The sequence below is a fragment of the Stegastes partitus genome, unplaced genomic scaffold (assembly GCF_000690725.1).
Source record: "Stegastes partitus isolate 25-593 unplaced genomic scaffold, Stegastes_partitus-1.0.2 Scaffold339, whole genome shotgun sequence".
In the NCBI taxonomy this organism is placed as follows: domain Eukaryota; kingdom Metazoa; phylum Chordata; class Actinopteri; family Pomacentridae; genus Stegastes; species Stegastes partitus.
This window is the reverse complement of record NW_007578070.1, coordinates 443,171-466,083: the sequence shown is the minus strand read 5'-3', so window position 1 is coordinate 466,083 and position 22,913 is coordinate 443,171. Positions and strand designations below refer to the sequence as shown.

At 40.0% G+C, this 22,913-nt stretch overlaps 1 protein-coding gene across 1 annotated transcript in view; it reads right to left on the bottom strand.

The window, feature by feature from the left end:
* cnih3 (cornichon family AMPA receptor auxiliary protein 3) overlaps window positions 1–22,913 on the bottom strand; it is a 101,341-nt gene that overhangs the window by 46,911 nt on the left and 31,517 nt on the right. The window contains exon 3 of the mRNA XM_008284027.1: window positions 15,794–15,841. Within this exon, the coding sequence (XP_008282249.1) occupies window positions 15,794–15,841 (48 nt within the window). The remainder of the gene's footprint in view (window positions 1–15,793; window positions 15,842–22,913) is intronic.

Below are 22,913 nucleotides of genomic sequence, written 5' to 3'. Positions count from 1 at the left end.
TGTGTAAAATCAGCCAGGTGCTGGCAGATGGAGTGTACACAGTGTAATACTTTTTCTTTCAGGTGTGAGCACTGATTTTTTTTTTCTTATGCACTACATCTGTTTTACAGACCAGCTCCACCAAAGGAAACTGCCAATATATAGCATACTATAGCATTCACATACTACTGCTGATGTAAACAAGGCTGGAGGGGTGAAAACATGTACAGTGTCCAAACAAGGCTTCAACTCTCAGCAAGTACTGTTGTTTTGAGGAGAATTCAAAGAAGAGTTTAAGTGTAATTGTGACAAGCCTGCACTGACCATATGAAGAAGACTGGAATTTGTCACTACTGTCAAATCAATTTATTTATATAGCGCCAATTCACAATATATGTCATCTCATAGCACTTCACATAGTAAGGAATGGCTGGAATTGCAGCGATCGGTTGTGATTTGGACATACTACACCAACACGGAGTCCATTTGGAGACTACGCCAGCAGTTACCCGAGAGAGAAGGAAGTGCAAACAGGGCGAACATAAACAAAAGAGGGAGAAGAGAGCTGGGATCCATGCTAAGCTAAAGGCTAACCCCTCCAGACCGGCAGCACTGTCACTTCTACTCTCCAATGTCCGCTCCCTCCACAACAAGCTGGATGAGCTACATTTGCTGGGAGAAACCCACAGAGAGTGGAGGGACTGCTGTGTGTTTGCTTTTACAGAAACATGGCTCCATGACACCATCTCAGACGGACATACAGCTGGAGGAGACGACATTATTCCAGGCGAACAGACAGACAGACAGCTCTGGGCAGCATCTGCGGCTTCACCATCATCACACCATCATGTGTGTCTTTGTGTCCCTGAAGACCTACCAGGACCTGAAGAGGTTCGCCATGTTCAACATTATGCCGGCGCGCACGGACGCAGCGGCCTCTTCAGGAGACAGCAAGAGTGAACATTTAGTGTCCTGCTTTTCCCAGACGTGCATTCCGCCAAACTTACTAATTAAATGATCCTGAAGAAACGCTGTCTCATCTTGCCTGTACTACTGTCTATGTACAGCAAAATGACAATAAACTTGATTTGATTTGAAGGTGAAGACAGAAAGAAGAAATTGCCTTTGCATTCCCTTTGGCGAGGAGGCAAAACAAACATCCGACAGAACCAGGCTCAGGGAAGGCAGCCATCTGCCCCCACCAGTTGGGGCAAGAGTGGGGCTGAGGAGGTTGGGGGATACTGTGCTGACCAAGTCACAGTTTACTACATGTAAAAGCTTAATGTCTGCTTTCAATCTACACTTTAAATTCATGCACATCTGCCCAGAAATGCAATTACACATTGTAACTGGTTGTAACTACAGTTTAAAGTAAACAGCTGTGTTTAGGCGACGTATTGATTTGCATAAAGATGTCAAACAATGTAATATAGGTTGTAATTGGATTGTTCATAACGCCAACACAAGTCTGCTGATGTAGCGATGAGTAACGTTTTGTTATTTTCTACCGATCCATATCAATCATTTTTGACGTTTTCTCTCTGTTCTGATTTGCAGGAACTTTGAGAAAAGCAACTACTGCTCAGCATTTATTAGCTCCGTTTCAGTCGCCATATTTGAACTACATAGAGAAACTTAACACAACACTGAAACCCGTCCTCTAACTCGTGTTTTGGCTGTTTAATTGTGACAAAGACACATCGGCACATAAGTAAAAAGTAGGCAGCTTGCATAGGTTCTGCATAGATTCAGTGCAGGAGTATGAATCAATCTTAGTGCAATATTTATGTAAAAACTGCAATTTTGAGATCTGAAACTGACATTAATATGATTAATATTCACAACATGAACAAAAATCTTGAAACAGACCGAAAACATTTATTTTTTCTGCAGAACTGAGACCCAGGAACAGACTGAGTGGGATGATTTACAGTTTCCTATGTTATGGTGACACTGTTTCTAAATGAGTTCTAACTTGCTGTATTTTGGCATTTTCTGTTCTGCAGTTTCTCGCCACTTATTAGTCAGCATGCATCCCAGTATTGTTATGTGCAAGCAAACCAGCAAAGAAAACAGTCCAACTAAACATTAAAAAATAAATAAAAAATTTTGCATCAAAAGGCATAAGTAATTTCTACAAATTATTCTGGTCCTTAAAAAATAAACACATTCCAGAATGATGTTGTTATTTGCGATTATATTGTTCGTGTGTTCTGCAGAGTTTGCAAGCAATAATACTTTCTTCCAATTCAACACCACAGCTTTGGCATAAACCCTACGTTTATGGAGCTCATAAAGTTCATTTATTGTTGACATTTATAGTCAACTAGCAAATTTAATTATGTTTTTTTTTTTATTTACTGTTGGACTCATTTGCAAATACGTCAGTACAAATCATATGCATTGTATTCTATTTATATGGGAGTGTGAGAACACTATGGAAATCTGGGCTGTTTCCACTGTAAGTCTTGCAGCACACTATTAATATTCATTTCCTTCTGAGCATAAAAGCGGCTGCTATTTTCTCATCGAAAAGGAGTTTCCCCTTCCCCTCCCCCCTCCTCCTCCTCTCGTCTTCTTCCTCCTCAGCCTCTCCAGATTCTCCCTCCTCGTTCCTCTCTCTTCCTCTTATCTCTTACCTCCTCCCCGTCCCCTTTTCTCCACCCTTCTCTCCACCTCTCAGGTCTTTTTTTTTTTTTTTCTTCTTCCCAGTAACAGTGTGTGGGATCAAGGAAGCGCTGCCATTTGCATATAAGCTCATTATTGTGACTGACAGGGAACTTACACTGTTTCTGCATGAGGGATCACACAGGAAAAGTCATACATAGTCGCACATACAGTCTTTTATCAGCAGCAGACTGCATGGCATTGTTGTTGTTGTTGTTTTGGCTTACTTACTATCTGACAGTTGCATAATTTTTCTTTTCTAATCTGACGCACATGCACAAGCGTATCCGTGTTTGTATTCTGTATGTATTCGTGGGTTTAGGCATTTCAACGCTAAGCTAAATACAAATGATTTTTTTTCTTCTTTTTTTCATTGTCCTGCTTTGCTTTATTTGGTGAGAAAACTCAAAGGTAATTGAATTCAGTAAATAAGTCATGAAGCACTTTTCAGATTTACTTTGTTATGTTTAGTCACGTTCACTCGTCCTTAACAATAAGCCTAAGCTGGTGAAAGCTGATTATATATTGAATATATTCTAAATCCAAACAACCTTAAACTCTTCAGGCTTGCTTTATTACTTCTGTCCTCCATGAACAGTTGACTTTAACATATTTAGGTTTTGGGATTCAACGATAATAACTGTCAGCTCATATATCTGCCTGACAATGTAGCAAAGTTCAGATTACATCATGTTGTTGCCTAATAACATGATCACTGTCACATATTAGGTTACAGAGTCGTCTTACACCTCAACATCTTAAGTCCAAGATGCAGAATCAGATCCATCAATTTCCACTCTGCTTCTGCCAGGTTTGGCAATTATTCGGCTAATATTCTGTATTCTGAACTCCTCGTGACAGGGTTGTTGTAGATAGGTATCATTAGTTAGTATCTGCACATTTAGCCTTCATGGATGGTCATACAGTTCATGACATGAACACCATATACAGCTACAAGTTTGTTGAGATGTTCTAGAAAGACTGTCCTGTTTATTTAAAGAGGAAAGTGCAGGTTGGAATTCCCACAAAAACTATACGTAATACTTAAAATTATTGATTGAAAAGTTATTGATTGATTTTAATGGCACGCAAAGATAGAAATTTAGATAAAAGTAGGCATTTTTAAGTTCCTTAAAGGAGGTACACTGCTCTTTGTGTCTGTTTATTTTGTTTTCTCCACCAAATACATTCATATTGCATCGCATAAGGAACTTATTTCTGCTTCATTGGTAGTGAGATTGAACAGTGGTGTTTTAGAAAGTTGGTCTTTATTTGCTAATTATTTTATATTTCACATTTTTCTCCATGCTGAGTTATTGTGTTTGTGCAGGTTGCAGCTAAGTTCATTCACATCAAGCTCACACTGTCCCTAACTATGGAGCTAGCTTTCATGCCTGGTTGTGCTTTATGCAGCTGACGAAACTGCACTGCTACAACTGTAATGAAAAGCATGGCCTGATGCATGGTCTGTTTGTGGACTCTGTGATGCTTAGCAGGCTCAGAAATACACAGTTATTATCCACCATATGCATATGAATATATATTTTTGACCTCTTCATTGCCAAAATGACCTAAAACTTGGCTGCTTTCTTTTGTTAGGTCATGTTTGTTGAAGTAGGTGTGAAACTACTTTAAATGTTATTGTTGTGCAGAAAAAAAAGAGAAAAAAAGATTTTATTCCTTTTCCTACATATTCATTCACAGGGGTTGCCTACCTACAGGTTGCTCTTTAGAGAATGTAGTGCTGCTCTGTCGTCAGATTCATTACCATAGTTACAATAACAAGGTTAAGATTATGAAGGAGTCATGGATTTAAAAAAATAAGAAAGAAAGAAATGCTGACATTCAGATGAATAGAGGAAACAGACAGTGGCTTACTGTTTTAAAGTCCAATATTTTCTCAGCCCATCCATCCACCCCGACCTCCTCCCTGTCTGGAGTTACATCACCTCACATCCTCCTGTCATAATTACCTCGACCACTAGAGGGCGCTGTCACAATGAAATGCAACTAGAGGCTCAAATAAGCTGCACAAACAACCTAGCGCCTGTAAATCCCATGATATGCTCAAAATCCTTCTTTCACTTCCCCAATCTGCCCATTTCTTCTTACTGAAGATATACATCTTGTTGTTGTGTTTTTAAAAGACACAAATATGGGGAAAAAAAGCTCATTAACTTCCCAAAACAGCTGGCCGCTGCAGATTTCACCAAGAGAGAAGTCCGTTTGTTGGGGGACTATTTTCAGCAGTATTTTGTGTGGGTAATTTTACACTAATAGAATGGGTCTAATATAGAGAGATTACTCTTATTAGGATGAACACAATATCAAGTGCACATGAAAAAAGTCCTATGAAATGGTTGATTCAATGCATCGTCCTACTGCTGCAATTTAGAGTTTCAAATGGAAACAGATCAGTGCAGGAGCAGCTTCAGAACAGCATTTGAGTTCATTTTTATGAGCTTACATGGCAGTGGGCTGTTAGAGTGAGATAAAAAAGAAAAAGGATGTTTGACACAAGAGTAAAAAGGATTGTTCAAAAATGAATGATGTTTGTTCATTTGAGCTTTTTAAGTCACTTCTGCCAAAGTGAAGGCCACTCGTGAAGACATGTAGCTCTCTGGAAAGTTGAAAACTCATTCATGAAATCTTTAAACGCTGAAATTGTAAATGAGTGCCTCAGAATCATTAAAAATCAAATCAGGTTGCCACAAAGAATACAGATGTTTCGCAGATAAAGTCTCCTTTATTCTACTTTTATCAAATTGAGAGTATTTTAAAGTGGCACGGTTCAAGATTTTTCTGCTTTAACTCAATTATTATGAAGTAAACATTGATTGATGGGCAAATTTATGACACAAACAACCACTGGGGTAACTGTGGAAACTCTATCTTGCAAAAAAACAACAAAAAAAAGAGAGCCCCGTCAGAAGAAGCAAAGAAGCTGAAAAGAGAAAGTGATAGGAATGATAGAGGCAAGCATCAACTCAAAGGATCCAAAACCAACATTCATTTGGCATTATTTCTACTTGATCAGTAATTATGAAAACTTCCCACTAATTAATACAGCTGGATGCTTAATCTGCCTTTATCGCAGCACTAAATCTAAACCTTTCTGTTCCAAATCTGGATTTTATGTTCAGTTCTTGCTTTACACAGAAGCCAGGCTGATTGCTGTCGCCGTGTTGCCACTTTAGTCAAACTGCTCATGTCAAATAAAGTTTATATTCAAGTGCAGACAGCTGACATCCATCAGCTCACTTTCCTTAGTTAGTTATTCAGATCCGTTAGTCACTGGTGGCTGCCTGTGGGGCTTTGTTGAGACAGACAGGATCCCAGCAGACTGCAGGAAAAAAGTGCCTTCACCCCTGTGTTCCTCCACCGACTGATTGACTCTGATGGTCACTTGCCTCTGGCGTTAAATCTAGACATTGCTAATAAGAACGTGGAGCTTGCAGCGCTGTAAAAAGGGTCATTCCCCCCAATACATTAAACCAACTAGGCTGGAGACTGCTAACCATCAATTGCTTGCTAAATTTAAACCATTGCTCATTTAATAGTTCAGTGAATCGAAGTGGTAAACACTAGAGAAGAGGCTTCATGACAGCAGAGGTTTACGTCATGCAGTCTGAGCCGTTACAGAAACTGATAACTGACTTCATTCTTCTGACAGTTCTTTCTCATGTAAAGCCATGATGAACACATGCAGATAGGAGAACCATCTAGGTCCAAAACTTCTGGTGTTCACAAGCCATTTATTGAGGGTAATTTGAAGTTGCAGTTACTCAGTTTTGTTTTAGTGACCCCAGGTTTCTAACTTGTGTGTCAGTGATTACAGGTGTATTAACCTTTGTTGTACTGTATGTCCACTATGGGGCCTATGTTTTCGATGTAGTTTTTCTAAAGTGTCCGTTTTTGATTTTACACCAGGCGAAACACTGTCAACTTAGAAATAATGCAATTATTGAGAGATGATGCAATTTAAGATCATTTGACTTTTAGGTGATTTTGCTCAGGGGTGTACTCGCTTCTGTTGTAAACTGTTGTAGCAGGCAGCTGATGTCTGCTCATTTGATTGCTGTATCAGTATAAGGCCCCCATCTATGTAGAGGATACCAATGTTTATTCTGTCCAGAAAATGAATCCAAAATAGGGGCATTATCATGAAATTGAAGAACATAAAATATTAGTTTCTCCTGTTTTTGTTTCAGATTTCTTCATTCACAGGACAAACAATGTACAGAGAACATACATTATGTATGCTGTTGCAGACATAAACAATGTAATATGCTTTGTAGTGCATAAGTCATGATTTGAAATGATAAAGCTACTCTGATGCCTTATTATTTTTGGTATACACTTAATATTCCAATAAAACTTCACACACTGCTGATGTCTTAACAAGTGTATCTGATCAGCCTCTCCAATGTCATATTTACAAGTTAGGAGGTGTAATAGGAATGTGTTACCCACAGTTCTATTTTAATCAGGCAACACAGGCCCACACTTTACACATATAACTGTTATCCTGTAAAACAAGGGGTCTACACAGTGTGCTGCTGTTTTTTCTGTCCTCACTTTTTATCCTACAACCAATGGATCCCTGTCACAAATGGACGGTTTTTCAGTTTTGTCTTTGTTTTGTGTGATTTGGAACCAACTCTTTATCATTTATCCTCTTTTCTTGCTATTTCCTGTTGTATATATTGTAAGTGACGTGTCCGCTCTGCTATTTTTTTCATGCTTGTCTCATCTCCTGTCCACCATCTGATTATGTTATTGTGTTCATTCACCTCTGGGCAATCTGTAATGTGCACCGCGGCAAAGAGAACAGTAGTAATGCTAATGAGTTAGCAAGTCTTGTGTAAACACAATACAACTGCCATTTACTGCAGTCAATGGATAGATGTTACCATGGAAACCATGGACTCCTCAGTCAATCTCAATATTACACCAAAAAAAGGAAAGATCCTGCTTACTGTGTACTCAGTTGGATCCACAAAATCCCTGATGTACACTCATATGCACACACTCAGAGAGCTATAGATGGGACAAAAATGGGGAAAAATCAAAATCAACAGTTGGAATGAAAAAAGACAAAGTGGATGGAGCAAAGTCTGAAAAATGTGGAAGGGAGAGGGTTAACAAAAACATGTCTGAACAGATCTTCTCCAAAAGAAAATATCTGGTTCCATGTTGTATCTTCCATGGTACTCTTGGTGTCATATTGTCCAATCGTTTTAAAGGGTGATCCAGAATAACATTTACAAACAGCCCCAAAACCAGCACACCATTAAACAAGAATAGATATTAAAATCAGATTAAGGAATAATTGTTTTATTTATATTTGCAGTAATAATAATAGTAGTGGATCCCTTTTGCGCCCCACTGCTGACAGAAGAAAGCTTGTTATAGTGCACAGCAGCTCTATCAGCAACCATAGTATGGCTTCTCCCTGGGGTTGCACAATTAACTGAATATTAATCTCAATCACAGTTTCGACTTCCTACAATTAAATGAAGGCGATCCAGAGCAACACCAACGTTTAAATGCTTGTTCCGCTTATAGAAAACTCTGCTGTATATCAACCCAAATGATTTGTATCTTAACAGTCAGCCACCATGGTGTGATGGAGATGTTTTGGCTTCACTGTTGGGAAGCTGTTATGCCACTGTGCATGCACCCCTACTGCGGCAACCTGTGCAAAAACTCCCCAGATGTTGTGGCTGCAGTCTAGAGTTGAAGAGTAATTTACAACAGAAAATAGAAGGGCTGGGGCAGAAAGGGAATAGTCTCTAAAAGCAGATCTATTGTTTGAAAGTATGTTGGATAAAAGGCAAATGTTGTGAAGCAAGAGCAAATCATACGCAATGAGAGCATAACACTTGTGTCTTAAACACCTAATTTGTTAAATCAGATGCAAAAACACCACAAACTGCAGTAAGATGAACATTACTGTATCGTATTCCCATCCTTGTCCAGCATCAACTGAGAGATCCACAACAGCCTCATGATACAGTGAGTGAACAATCATACTAGTGTTTCATTTTAGTTAAAAAATATTAGGTGTATTTTGTTTCTAGTAGATAAACGGTGTAGTTACAGCCGTCTAGTTTTCATGCAAAGACTTGTACATCAGCAGGAATGTAGCATAACATAGAAGTCCTCTGTTTAAATCTGAAAGTGGATATCTTATCCTGAAAATTGATTGATCGTGATCTCAGTATTCATCAAAAATAATCATGTTTATCATTTTGGCCATAAACGTGCAGCCCTACAAGTCCAAGGTGTTACAGTTAGCATAGTAGTAGTTAGATAAGACAGTTTCTGGGTCTATAAACTGCATGTAGTTTGCTGGGATTCTATGATTGATGGCGAATTTGAAAAGGAGTTTACACTGTGTCTCTACTGCACATAGTCTGTAGTAAAGAGTTGGTCAACACAGGACTTTTTGATGGTGCAACATAAATCAGACTTGAGTGAAGTCTTTATTCTCCTGGCTTCAGTCCTTCTAAAGCTCCTCCTGAAGACTGTTTACCACATAGATGCAAATATTATTTTAAAAGCCGTTGAAGTTACAGTCACCTCATGACACAAGTGAAAAGCAACCAGAGTTGAGTTTTGAAGATGGTATGGCAGTGATTCAAAAAAATTACCCATGTCACCTTGGAAACACGTGCTTCACCCAGTCATTACTACACTTGGAAGGTGCAGAGAAAGAAAGGTGGATGAAGAAAAGAGGTGGACAGAGAAAAATGCGAAAGGAGGATGATGTTGAAATGAAGGAGAGAAAGGAAAAGGGGCAAGACAGACCCAAAAATAAAGAAAGGAAGAGCGCTAATGAGTACACTCAGGTTTGCTCAGTTGCTGTGACAACGCACTAGCTCATTGCTTCAAGCCACAAGACTCCACATCTAATGAACGAACACACACAAACACATTAGAGGGTAAAGAACACAGTATATCCCCTCCAGCTTTTGTCATCTGCATGGGTTTGCAGCCATCCAAAACCCATCAGAACACAACGCACTCCACCGAGAACAAAAATGGCACGTATCCATATGCCTGCACGTGTGTCGGCAGTGAAAACTACCAAATAGGTATGCCAACATAAAGAAATGCAGCCAAAGCTTTTAACCAAATCAGTCAGGACCACCGTGCTGTGACTGTGCCAGTTGGAGCGAGCTGAATAGTTTAGGAGAGGAAAGAAGAGCTCTAGAAAAAGGAGGGAAAAAACCCCCACAATGCAGCAGATCCTCCTGCCTCGGGCCCTCAGGCGTCCACGCTGACAGACATAGTAGGCAACAGAGTGAAACATTGTTTCTGAAAGTGTGTTTATAGCTCGTAAGTTGTGTGATTTTTATTTTTTTTTTGACCAAATGTACGAAACAGGAAGCTGTCACTGGAGGCACTTGGCAGCGATGTCCTCTCTCGCTGCTTCTCTTTCCTTTTGTTCTGCAGCCAGCAGATAATGCTGGTCGTCAATCACCTCATATAATGAATCAGTTTTAGACAATATGATGATTTATAGACTGTGAGTTGGCATACATCTGTTAGCCCATTTTATCATGTGTTGTGGGGTACATGTCTGTGTGTGGCTGTGTGCCTTTGTAGCCATTAAAGAGCGGGATAAAGTTATATAAAATCAGTTTGATGAACTAAACAGGAAAGGGCAAAAAAAGTTCACTGCTATAGAGTCTCAGAGTTATGCTTCTCTGGGGTGTACATTTACATGAATGTTTTTTTTTAATATAATTGTATGCAGCATGTCTACATTTGTTTGCATCTCTGTTGCTTCTGCCAAAGAGTTGAATCAACCATTGTGCAGAATGTGTTGTTAAGATTTGTCTGTCTGCCTCTGTAGTCTACATTTACCCATAACACCTTTCTCTGCATACGTCTGTGAGGACATCTTCTTATATTCTATAAGTTCAGGTTCAGAATATAGGGTCACATCCAGACAGGCAACAATACTGTGGACGGTCATTCTAAATGTCTTCCTCCCCAACAACACTTTACAGTTCTTCCGGGAGATCCCAATGCGTTCCTACACCAGTTGAGCTAGGTAGGCCCTCCAGCGAGTTCTGGGTCTACCCTGGGGACTCCTTCCAGACAGTGATCAAATGGTGGGATCAGTACATGAACACTACTTTGCCCAGTGACTATAAAAGGCCACTTTAAAATGCAGCTTTACTCAAACGACACCATACCACACATGAAAAGAGAAAGACAAGAACAAGCTATTGACATGTTGCCATGTCAGTTAGTGCTGTAGTCAGACATGTTCACAATTCCATTGATTGTCAGCTGAGAAATCATTTCAGACAACTCTGGATGGACCTGTTCTACAATGTGATCCTGTCCAACTTCCCCAAGCTCTTCAACATTCTCAAGATTGGAACAACATTCCACAAGCACTACTGACAACCTCTTTAACTCTCTAGGTCACAGATGTGTGGCTCTACACAATGCAAATGATGGACACGCTCCTTTCTGACTTGTGATTTCTGGTCTATGACCCCACTCTTAAGTTACACATTAAATTTACAACTGAGTGCATACCTGGTCACTATATGATGTCCATGATGTAGTAAAGATGCTGTGTGTTAGAAAAAACAATGACCTATTTCTCTATCTTAAAATTATTGAATAGATTTTATTAAAATATTACATGCTGCGTCTATTTTATAAATATAGTGTGCATTCAAATAGATATTTTTAGATAATGATAGATAAAATATGTTTTGCTGTTGACCCTGTCCACACCAGCACATTGCTTTATTCCTGTCTGGTTCTCCAAACATGGGGCATGCCAACTGCCATGTACTGTAAGTAATACACTGACAACATGTAAGTAGTACCTCATACAACCCCACTTCAAAGACCTCAAACTATCCCTTTAAAGTTTCACTTTAAATACTGAAAGCTGATATAATCTGCTGCTAGTGATATTTGCCATTATAAGCAACGCATCTGACAGTCTGCACGGGCTAAAAATGAAACGTGTCACCTGAATGTTTATTCTTTGTCTTGACGCCAATATAAAGCACAAAGAAAGAAAAGACATTCAGTAGTTTCAGATCTTAGAGAATCCAGGTATTTTGCTAACAGTGAACTGGATCAAAAAAGGAACTGAACGCAGCTTATTGTTGCTTTTTTTCTTTCTTTTTTTGTCCCATGCACGGGCTAACTTTCAAAGCAGTACCTGAATTAAACCCTGTCAGTGACGTGCAGGTGAAAGGACTTGACATGGAGCAGCAGCAGAACATCTTTGTTGGCATCAACAATATGGGAACATCAGCAGACTTTGATACTGCTTGGACAGTGTGGTAAAGCAGCGTGGATGGTGCTGTGAATGTGTAAGATTAAGGTAAAAGCAGCGGTAAAGATGTAAAACTAACCTCCAAATCAAAGAGACACCTTAGATACAAAGGTGCAACAAAACTATACAAAGTATAGTTTAGGGATTAGGCCGTCTCATTTAGTACTACCTCTAAAAAGAACATGAACTTTGTTTAATTAATGTAGCACAAACCAACATAGCATGTCAAATTCTTGAAGATGAGACCCCATTTACCCCTTTCCCACCAAACTGGTTCCAGTGCTACTTCAGTGCCGGTGCCTGACTTAGCACCAGTTCTTGGTGTTTCCACCACCAAAGCACCGGCCCTGGGCTCTCAAAACTGGTGCTTTTCAGGCACCGACTCTTGGCTGGGCCAGAGAAAAGGCGCTGAGTACATCAGGGGCTGGGACTGGGGGCAGAGGTTATCGTGACCACCACGATGAATGAATGGGACACACAACCGGTGACTTGTGTCGTTTTTCGCCAGGACTTCTCTGGTCCGATCGCAGATGCATTGGAATGAGTCCAGGGACACTTTGACGTTTTGCACACACTGGTGTGCCCTGAAATCCAGTACAATTGTGTCCCACCAGCAGCACCACAGTGGTGGAAAACAGTACTTTTGTAACTTCGGTGTACTGCTGTACTTACGCTTAGATATGCGGTGTTCTCGTGAAAAATGGAATGTGCCTACATGTGCTGTTTATTACGCTCATAGAAAACACCACGAGAAAAAAATCACTCAGTTTCATTTTGAAAACATCTGACATTAGAACACCCTAGTTTACTCTTTTTAAAGTCGTTTTTGGTCACACACTGATCTGAGCACCGCAGCCACCAACAACAGCTACTACAGCCTGCAGTGTGGGGCATTCAGGGAACGTTGGTGAATTGATTGGAACCAACTAGGCACCGGCCCTAGCACCAGCATGGAACTGGCACCTGGTTCTTTTTGGTAGAAAAGGGGTAACTGTTACTGATGATGGCGCACAATGTACAATGTGTACAATACAGGTGTAAAAAAAAACAACATAGTTTACAAAAGTTGTGGATTTAATGCAGGTTTTGGTGATATATTAAGCTCTCTGGTTCCTGTTCTTTCATTAAGATAAGTACTGATTGCAGTGATTTTAATTCACAAGTTTTGAAATTTGGTGGTAGTCTGTTTAAAGCTGCACTGTGGCAGCATCTCTGCAGCCACCTCTAATGATCCCTGTACAGTAGGTCACAGCTGCAAGGACAGTGCATCTGGATGTGTTTGTGTGTGCATTTGTTTCTGAATAAGCACTGTAGGGAAAATGTCGTCTCCAGGGGCCAGTGGAGGGCCTGGGGGTTCGAGTTGACAACACTGATAACCAAGATCAGCTGTTCAACCAATGAACCTCCAGCATAACAGAGACACATAGGCACAAAAACACACACTTGCATGCACAAATGCAGACAGTGTGTGCGAGATTCAGAGAGGTGCAGGGAGAAAACAGATGTCACATTGAAGCTGGGAGGAGGCCTCTTCTCATCATCATACTGAGTCCTGAAGGCAAACACACAAACACACACACACACACACTGAAGCAGACAGCCTGGCTCTGCAGAGCACATCACAGAACCTCTCAATCTCTGTCTCCCCTTTGATGTCAGTCCAACATGAGGCAAGACGACAAAGAAAGCATCACTGTGCAAATCAAAAATTCATTAGAAAACTGAACTGTTCAGGCTAGACCTGTAGAATAGTGATATGCAGCTCGACAAACTCAAGTAAGTCAGAAATCAAGTGCTGCAAGCAGTAAACATTTAGAGGATATAAATATGTGCAATATGGCTCAAACGTATGACAGATGCATGAAGTCAAAACATGTTTAATACTGCATAGTCTCGCTGTGCCTGCCCATACTGTAGAACATAACGGCCTGGCTGTTTCTCACTATCATTCTGTTAAAAGAGGAAAAGACCACTTTGGCTTTTTTGTATTTCTTTAAACTAAACAGAGTCGTTGTCTACGGCGCTAAGTGAAGGACGCAGCTTCAGTGTTCCCGCAAAATAGTCACCGTTACAAATATTTTGGTGGAACGTTTTGCATGCAGGGAGACAAACACTGTGATTTAAATGGATATTCCACCATAAAGAAAAGACGAGCAGGGATGCCTCACTGCACAATTCAAATCCTCTGTGAAACCTAAAGGTTCAGTGTGGTGCTACATAGAGAATCTACTTGTTGTGGTTTCCCATAATGCAGAAAACTGTAAAACGGAGAAAGGAAGGACAAAGGAAGGTGTAGAGAGAGAGAGGACAAAGCTGCATGAAATGAGCGCCCAATGGCAGGCTTATATCCACATCCTGCATCCAGTGAGTCAGATTAAACACTGCACATTCAAAAGAGTTCTCTGATATTAGTTATTTGCAGTTATGTGTCCAATCAGAGGCCTACAATAGTAGACATGTTAGCTTCAGCAAAGACCAATGTCACAGTCAGCAGGTGAACTGATGTCTTTGGTGTGTGACAACATTCTACAATCTTGCCCTTGATACTGACTTATACGTTTGCTTTTCATTCTCTTTTAAAAGCCATTACCTATGACATGGCGACACTGAACTTTGTAATGTAGCAGATTGCCGCAGGATATATTTTTTTCCTGGCTACACTTGTAGCACACGTAAAGTGTACGGTTGTGGCAAAACAAGTTGGCAAACTTTTCTTTTGGAATTGCTGTCTCATCAGTTTCCAGACCCAGCACAACGCAGTGAAACTTCAGGTTTCTCACCAAGGTTGTGTTGACATCAACAGATGACAGCAGACTGTGTTAGTAAGCTGAATAAAGTAACTAACTGTCAGCTGGAACTGATAAATAAATGCCAACAAGGTGATCAAGACTCCAAAGTGGGAGTCCCACGTGATAAAAATGAGTAATTCCCTGCTAGGTTCAGTTAAAAATGTAGATAATTTATGAGCCATTTCTGTGTAAAAAGCGTATCATATCAAATCAAGTTTATTGTCATTTGGCTGTCATAGGCAAGACAAGAGAGCGTTTCTTCAGGATCATTTAATTACTAAGTTTTGCGGAGTGCACGTCTGGAATAGGCAAGACACTAAACGTTCACTCTCTCTGTCTCCTGAAGGGGGCGCTGTGTCCATGCACGGTGTCATCAATCATCACATCTCTTGTAAAACAAAACAAAACAAAACAAAACAAAATCTACATATAGGAGATCAGTTTTATGTGCCATCATACTTTTACCTTTGATAATGTTGCGCTACGAAAGGGCCGACTTAGACAAAGACCTGCTGACGTAAAAAAAATTAAAATATCCATCGCTAATCAAAACAACGTGAAACTCCACAATGCACTTCCTCAGGTCCCCAACAATACACAGTCTGAAGCAGATTGGATGAGCAGTCCAATCTGCCTGAAGGCAGGTGACTCATACATTTGTCTTTGATGCTCTTGAAAAAGGGGCAACTGAAGGTCTGCCCACAGGCAGCCAAAGGGTCCTGAGGAAACCAAAACTGAGATCACCCCACATCTAAACAACTTCAGGCTCAACGCTACACGACTTCAGGCCCAAAGCAACATGCACTCCAAGTCTGCACTAGACTGGAAGAACAGTTGAAGATACTGAAGAACAGACACACAGACAGACAATCATTCCTTGATTTATAGTTAAATGAGATATTGGAAAAGTGTGGCATCATCGGCACACTGTTTGAATTTTCAGTGTTTGTTTCCAGCTTATTACAAGTACTTTCTCACTACAGCACATACTCTAGCCTTGAGCTTGTCACCGATGATACTGAGAACTTGTCCTTACCTTCCTCAGCAGGTTACAGATCCTCTCGATGTTTCGCAGTCTCTCCCTCTGTAACGAGAACAAACAGGAAAAAAGTATGTTTTAGAACATTCTGAGACGGTGGGTCTCAATATGTCAAATATTGGTTGCGATCCAGCTGAACTTGTCTGGGTAGATACCATTTTCATTTCATCACAGAACAATATTCACTCATAAACTGTTGGAATTTGGAGTTTTTCTCAAGCAGTAACAACAGCTGCCACTACGTTTATGTAATATTTCAACCTCTGAGTGGTCTCATCTTGTATATGAAGCTGCAAAATGCTTATATCAGCATTCAGCACAATGCTGACTCTACCAGCCGCTATTTCACCGGAGCTTTTAACATCATCATCAAATATTAACTAATTCCTATGGATGACGAAACCTGCGCTTGACTGGCGGCGCTGCGTGCTCCACAAGGGGCCGATGCACAACTGTGGCTGCTTATAAATCATATATTGATCTGAGCGTCTCTCTGTTTGTGCTCGTGGACAGGCAGTTTGGCTTTATCTAGGCTTCCCATAAGCTGCCTGCTAACGTCAACAACAGAGGCTCCATGGGAACGATAAAGTATATAAAAAAATATTTAGGCTCATGCAGAACATCAAAGCCAGCGTGTCTAAAGCTGAACTGATATTTAGTAACCACACAAGAAAAACAGGATTAAAATGCATGAAAGTGTGCTGAAATAATTGGAGTAAAAACACACTTTGCTGCTTGTGAACACAGCGTTTATGAGGGTTGCTGCTGCCCTATTGTCGTTCACTGAAAGTCCTGTACTTTATCTGCATCTACATACTATATACTGTAGCCTTCATTTAAGCCCTTTCATGCACAGTTTTTATGCCATATGTTTAATGCTGAGTGCAGGCAGGGAGCCCATGAGTTTGATTTTGCTGTGCAGAAATGTGACGAGGAGATTCTCCCCCTGCTGAAGTGAAGTAGCAGGAAAGCAGCAATTTGTGTGTGTGTGTGTGTGAATCAGAGACAGCAGTCGATACTCAGTGGGTGAAAGTTTGGAGAGCGATGAGCTTAGACAGACACAGAGTGTGTTGTATTTATGTAAGGGTGAGATGTTTAAATGCTTAACACTTTACAGTTACACCTTTTTAAAGACTTAAGGCCAATTAATTTGTATTAACACACACTGTTCCATTGCAAGCAATGGAGGTCCCCTGTTTGATATCGGTCCAGGTTGCTGGTCCTCCTCCTTTTTTAAATTAAAAAATGCATATCTGCAGTTATTTTATGAAAAAACACCTCAAAAGATTAAAACAAAAACAAACAAAAAAACGTGTTTTATCAAAATAACCAGAAACACTGGGCCACTGTTGGCCTGTTCAGCACAACAGGTAGCTCTAGGCCCAGCAGATGTGTGTGTGTGTGTGTGTGTGTGTGTGTTGTCGTTGTAGTTTTTGTTGTACAAACACTGGTGGTTTTTACCTCAAAGGACTAAAGATCTTAAGGTGATTAACATTATTATTATTGGACAGGATACGTATAGTGGAATGAAGGTTGGTGTTCGATATGATAGAACTTTATTAACATCACGTGTTAACACTGGGAGCTGCTGCTGTGAGCTGGTTAAACCAAACTACTTTCACAAACTGTGGTTTTACATGTTTGAAACAAACTAATCAAGAAGTCCAACGACAAAAAAATTTAAAAACTGAATTTTCCCAAATATTTGGACAATAAACAATAACAGTAACTTGAAAATGAATACAAAATTAGGACTGACGACACATGTACAGTATATGATGAGTGTATCTATCATGTCCTGTCATATTTATGTGTGTAGGCAGTGAGATGTGGTTTCTGTCTATTTACAACTACCAGTCACTTCTTTAAAAGAAAATCACAGGAACACTATGAAATATGATTTTTATTCAGCCAAAGGCTTCACTTTGATTCTTCCACTTTTGATGCCACTGATTCTATTCAATAAACTCCATAGTTGTTTATTGTTAAACAACAGTTCTTGAATTGGAAAAGTAAAAGCCTGCACGTGCTGAGGCTAAATTAGTAAATGCTTACAATTTTAAACAGGTTACCAACCATCTTTAATATTGTTTATTCGATCTGTCCTGTTTCTGCTGGAGTGCATAAATTACAGCAGCACTGCATTTAGGAGCACAAATCAAAGACTTAACAGGAGACCTGCAGGGCCACATACTGAGGATTGACTTTTTGTTTTTCTTGTTGTGCGCGGAATTAAAGATTACTTTCCACCTATAAATGACTCATCACACCTTTTTTTTTTAGCTTTTCATTCCAGTAACAACTTGGTCCTTTTCTTCATTAGCATGTATGCGCATTTGATTTGAAGTGATGTTATTTAAACTTTGAAAGTGCTTTACAATAAAGAAAACAGACACATAATGAAAATACATTCAGTCAAATAAATAAGATCCTAAAGCATGCAATATAACAAGATAAAATACTTAGATAATGGGTTTTTTTCTATTTATAAAACACATTTGAGACAAAAGCTGTTGCATCAAAGTACCACCCAGTAAAAAAAAATAATGATTGGTGTTACAAAATCACACAACAAGTGTAAATATTGGGGCCAAGACCCTATAGTGGCATTTACAGGGTGATTTTACTCAATTAATTCATTTTAGAGATGAAAACCTACAACGGTTACATGAAATGCTACTTTATCGAACTATAATAAATGGACTCAGTCAGCTCCTACAGTCTTATCATTATGGAGAAAAACCAAACTAATGTAATAATAAAGCTAAGACGCTTTAGGTATTATAAATTATGGAACTCACCCTAGCTAATATAAACATTATAGCCAAGACCCCACAGCACTGTGAATAGAGATTAACCAGACTAATGTAGAGCTACAGTTTGACACAATAAATATATGAAAACCCAACAAATCCAAGGATTCCCTCGATTCTCTTTAAGCAAGTTTTGTTTTTGTAGCTTTAGTTTTTTTGTTTTTGTTGACTGTTTTGTGTTTTGTTTTACTTTATTGTATGTGATCATATATGATTTTATTGTATTTGCAGCATTGGTGAGAAACAAACTACTTGTAGCAGGAAGAGACCAGGCTCAAGGAGGCCCTATGAGATCAATACTGAACTCATGTCATACGTCTGTGTGATAAAAATACAGTCAATACAGCATTCACATCATTAGAGTTACTGCAATTATACATTTTTTTTGTCCCACAAACAGCAATTAAGCCAACATCTAAGTCATAATTACAACTGGGATTTGACAAAACGGACTTAGTCCTTCATAAAAAAGAAAAAAAGAAATAAGTTTGGGATATGAACTAAACAACTGGACCAAAAAGTTGATCCCTTTTGGTGTAAACACGGCATTAATGCAGGATGTGTTCAGCCGAGCTAGTGTGGTAACAATGTTCTCTACATGATTATTGTGAAAGAAAGATTTCAGGATAACAAGAATTTAGTGGTATCGATAAGGGCCTCCACGTGATGCACCAGAACAAACAACGAAGGTTTCACCATTCAACCCACAGGACCTAAAGGATCTGCTGCCAACGGCCCAGTGCCAGACAACAAAGGGCCCTTAAAAGGGTCCCATGTCCATTCCCTGATGGTCCAGACTTATTTTGGTGAAACAAGATGACCCTACAAAATATTAGACCGTATATTGGTTGTACAGTTTCGGACCAGCCCTGTCTACTATGCTCGTTCACATGAATGCTCCAAGTGACTAAAGGTTTGATTCTACAATGCCTCTGAAGGTGCCCTGTTGTATCTGGTACCAAGACCGTAGCACAGGATCCTCTAAGATGAAAATTGGAGCAGCCATGGACTTATTCAGCACGTCTCTCAACACTTCATCGCTGGTTCGTGATTGTTCTCTCCTTGTACTCCTTTGTTGGTAACACTGCTGACAGGAAGCACCCCACAAGATGCTTGGACTTAGTTGTCTGGCAATAAAGATTTGACCCTTAAAGTTTTCCAGGATAATACACTACTTAACCTGTTAATACCACAATGCTTTGCCTCGTTGGTATTTAAAGGTCCAGTAGATGCTCTTCATAGCCCATATATTGCTTCCTAAAATATGCATTGATGAATATGTAACCATAAATATTTGATTACTATTTTTAAGCAGTACAGACTGCTTCAGAGGCTTCTCCTGGAGAATGATTAATTTATGCCTGCATTCTAAATAATACAACCAGAGGTTCCTGCAAACAAGTCTGAGGTAACTCCGCTGCAACAATAGCGAGAGACGAAGAGATTGTAGAAATGAAGCGAAATGTGGTGTCAAAACAAGAGTGTGCGCCATCATTATGTAGCATTCATTCATTTTTTGTGCATGTGTGCGTCTGGGGTTGTGTGGTAAGACTTGCTGACAAGAGTTTCACAACATTCGAAATGCTTTATAGACTTCATTTCACAGGAGCATCAAAAGGAAACTTTTCATTATTACAAGTGTATCAAAGTACAAGCAGAAACCATTTCAGCTGATGAAAGTTTGACTTTGAAGTGGAATGTACGGCAGCAGCGATATGGGTAAAAAAAAAAAAAAAAAAAGGGAATCCATGATTGGGAGAAGGACCAGCTAAAAAAATGCAGCCAGGGTGAGAAAAATTACATTCACAGTTGTGAATAACAGATTCCTGCAGCGTGTGCAGGAAGTCTTTGATGTTTTTGAAAACGCTGAATTCTAACCCGTCTCTCTGTCCTCGGTGTGACCTCAACCACCGCATGTATAGATTTACATCCTGACAAAAACAGACCACAGCAGCGATGGAAGGCTCCAATCTGATGGCCAATTATCTCCGCTGCTAATGTCTATTTCTGGTTGAGACCGCACACCTCATCAAGGACCAGACCTCCTGCACGACACCGTCTCCAAGCACCTTCATCTCCTGCCGAGGTTTGAACGAGGACACGCAAATATATTCTGCTCAAGTCAGAGCCGCGTGTTTGCGTTCGTCGGTGTACGAGCGCGTGCACAACCCCGCAACTGTCTACTCATTAGCAAGCAATTAGGATGATGCCTCTTTGAAATGTTACTCAGCGAGAATTCACTTGACAAGCGAGAGAACGGCGCCAAAGTATAAACAAGGGGCGAAAAGGAAGGAAGTGTGGGTTGTAGTTGGAGGGGGGGATGGATGTTGGGGATGGGGTGGGGACTTTTAAATTGACCTTTATTTAACCAGGCAGAACAATTTAAGAGAAAACTTAGAGGAATTACTCCATTTAAGCTCAGACAATGAACTCCTAAAGAGGACGTGGAAGCAGGTGTTGAAAATGTTTAAATGCTGTGAAATTAATTTCCCCTTTGACTCAAGTAAGACTTCAAGTTAAGCGGGAGAGACAGGCGTAGAGCGACGAGGGAGATGGAATGATAAGGAGCGGGTGGGGGCATTTAAAAGTGTGTGAAGAGTCTGGAGAAGCTGTCATCACTTGTGCTTGTGTCCTTGGTGGAATGCAGATGAACATTACGCCAAGAATGCAAACGCTCCAAATTGACATTCATACAACATTTCAAAGAAAAAAACACACCCGTATCTCTTTCCTTCATCTCTTCCTCAGTTATCAGACTCAGATGATATTATCATTGCTCCTGGATATATCTCCATCGTTTCGTAATAAGGTCCGTGTGAATAGCTAAGTGCCCCGAGAGTCTGCGTAACAGTCGCACACGCAACAGATGCCACGAGCTAAACCTACACTCAAGGCCACAATGCAAAGAAAACTGAAATATATATTTTCACCACAGGACATCTGTGTTTGCATGTGTCTGCATGCGAGGGAGTGATATGTGTGAAATCAAGACAGACATGCAAAGCAGGTTGTGTTTATAGAGTGTACAATGATCATGCATGACAAAATGTGTGACTGTAAGCTGGTTTATTCACGGATATGTCTGTTAACAATATGCATCCATTCACAAGTTTATTCACTTGTAAAATAAGTGTTGTTAGAAGTTTAGTACTGATGTTGCCTTCAAATGGAACAACATGGGAAGTCATCTACAAGAAATACTTGCAGTTTAACGTTGCCAATCAACTGTAACATGGGTGTTTTTGGTGGCGTCAAAAAGCCACAGAGGTTAATCGGTAGGCAAGCTAACGAGCGGGTAAAATAATGCAGCAAATGCAAACACATAATGAAAAGATGATGCAGTTGGGAATACCAACGTTATCTTCATACAGACTAAAATTATAACATACTTACTCGCCATCCAGTAAAAAAATACGTTTCAAGGCCTCTGCCATTTGTTAAAACGCCAGCAAACATGGCATAACTCATGACTCAGAGCTTTCAGAAAATTTCCACCTTTGAGGTAAAGAACACCACAAGAAGGGAGAGTCCATATGAAGTCCTCTCCTGAACACAGTAAACACAACCCCATCTGAAACAGGCCATTTCCTGCGACAGGAATTTGTAAGCTGTCTGACCTTTAGTGGACGTTGTGACTACAAGAACCGCCCCTGTACAACTCTTTCAGGTTTGTTTTTTGGGGAAAAAAATGTACGTACTCCTTGGCAGGTACTTCTGAGTGGCCCTGACAGACAAATGTGTGGGTTTCCACATATTGGTATACTTGGAGAAAACACAACTGCTAGGTTTTTGGTCATTTTCCTGCCCTATCAATATCCTTGTTGAGTAGCAGTCGTCTCCTACAACATCGTCATCTTCTCCAAAAATTTTACCATATAGATCACCATAACAAACCCTCCATTATTCTCTCTTCTACATGCTCCTAGAACTGTTGTTACACCCACTAACTACTATTTGTGGTTGTTTTGGCGCAGAGCTGCTGGATTACACATCGCAATTTATGACTACTCAGATGGCTGACTTGTGAACTGATGTGGATATTGTTGTCCTGGCTGTTGCATGTTGCCTCATTGCCTTATTTTAGCCTGGATGCATGGCTTTAGCATGGCATTCTACAACTACAGCAAAGAGTTGTAAGATGTGGAATTACCTCCCCCATACTGTTTGTTTAAAAGTTACAAAAAGCTGTTGTCAGATGGCACAAATCAAACAGGAAAACTAGAAAAAAATGTTTTTCCTGAAAAACAAACTGCTAACTTCTGAAATCTTAGTGTTAAATATCATATGGACGTCATTTGATATAG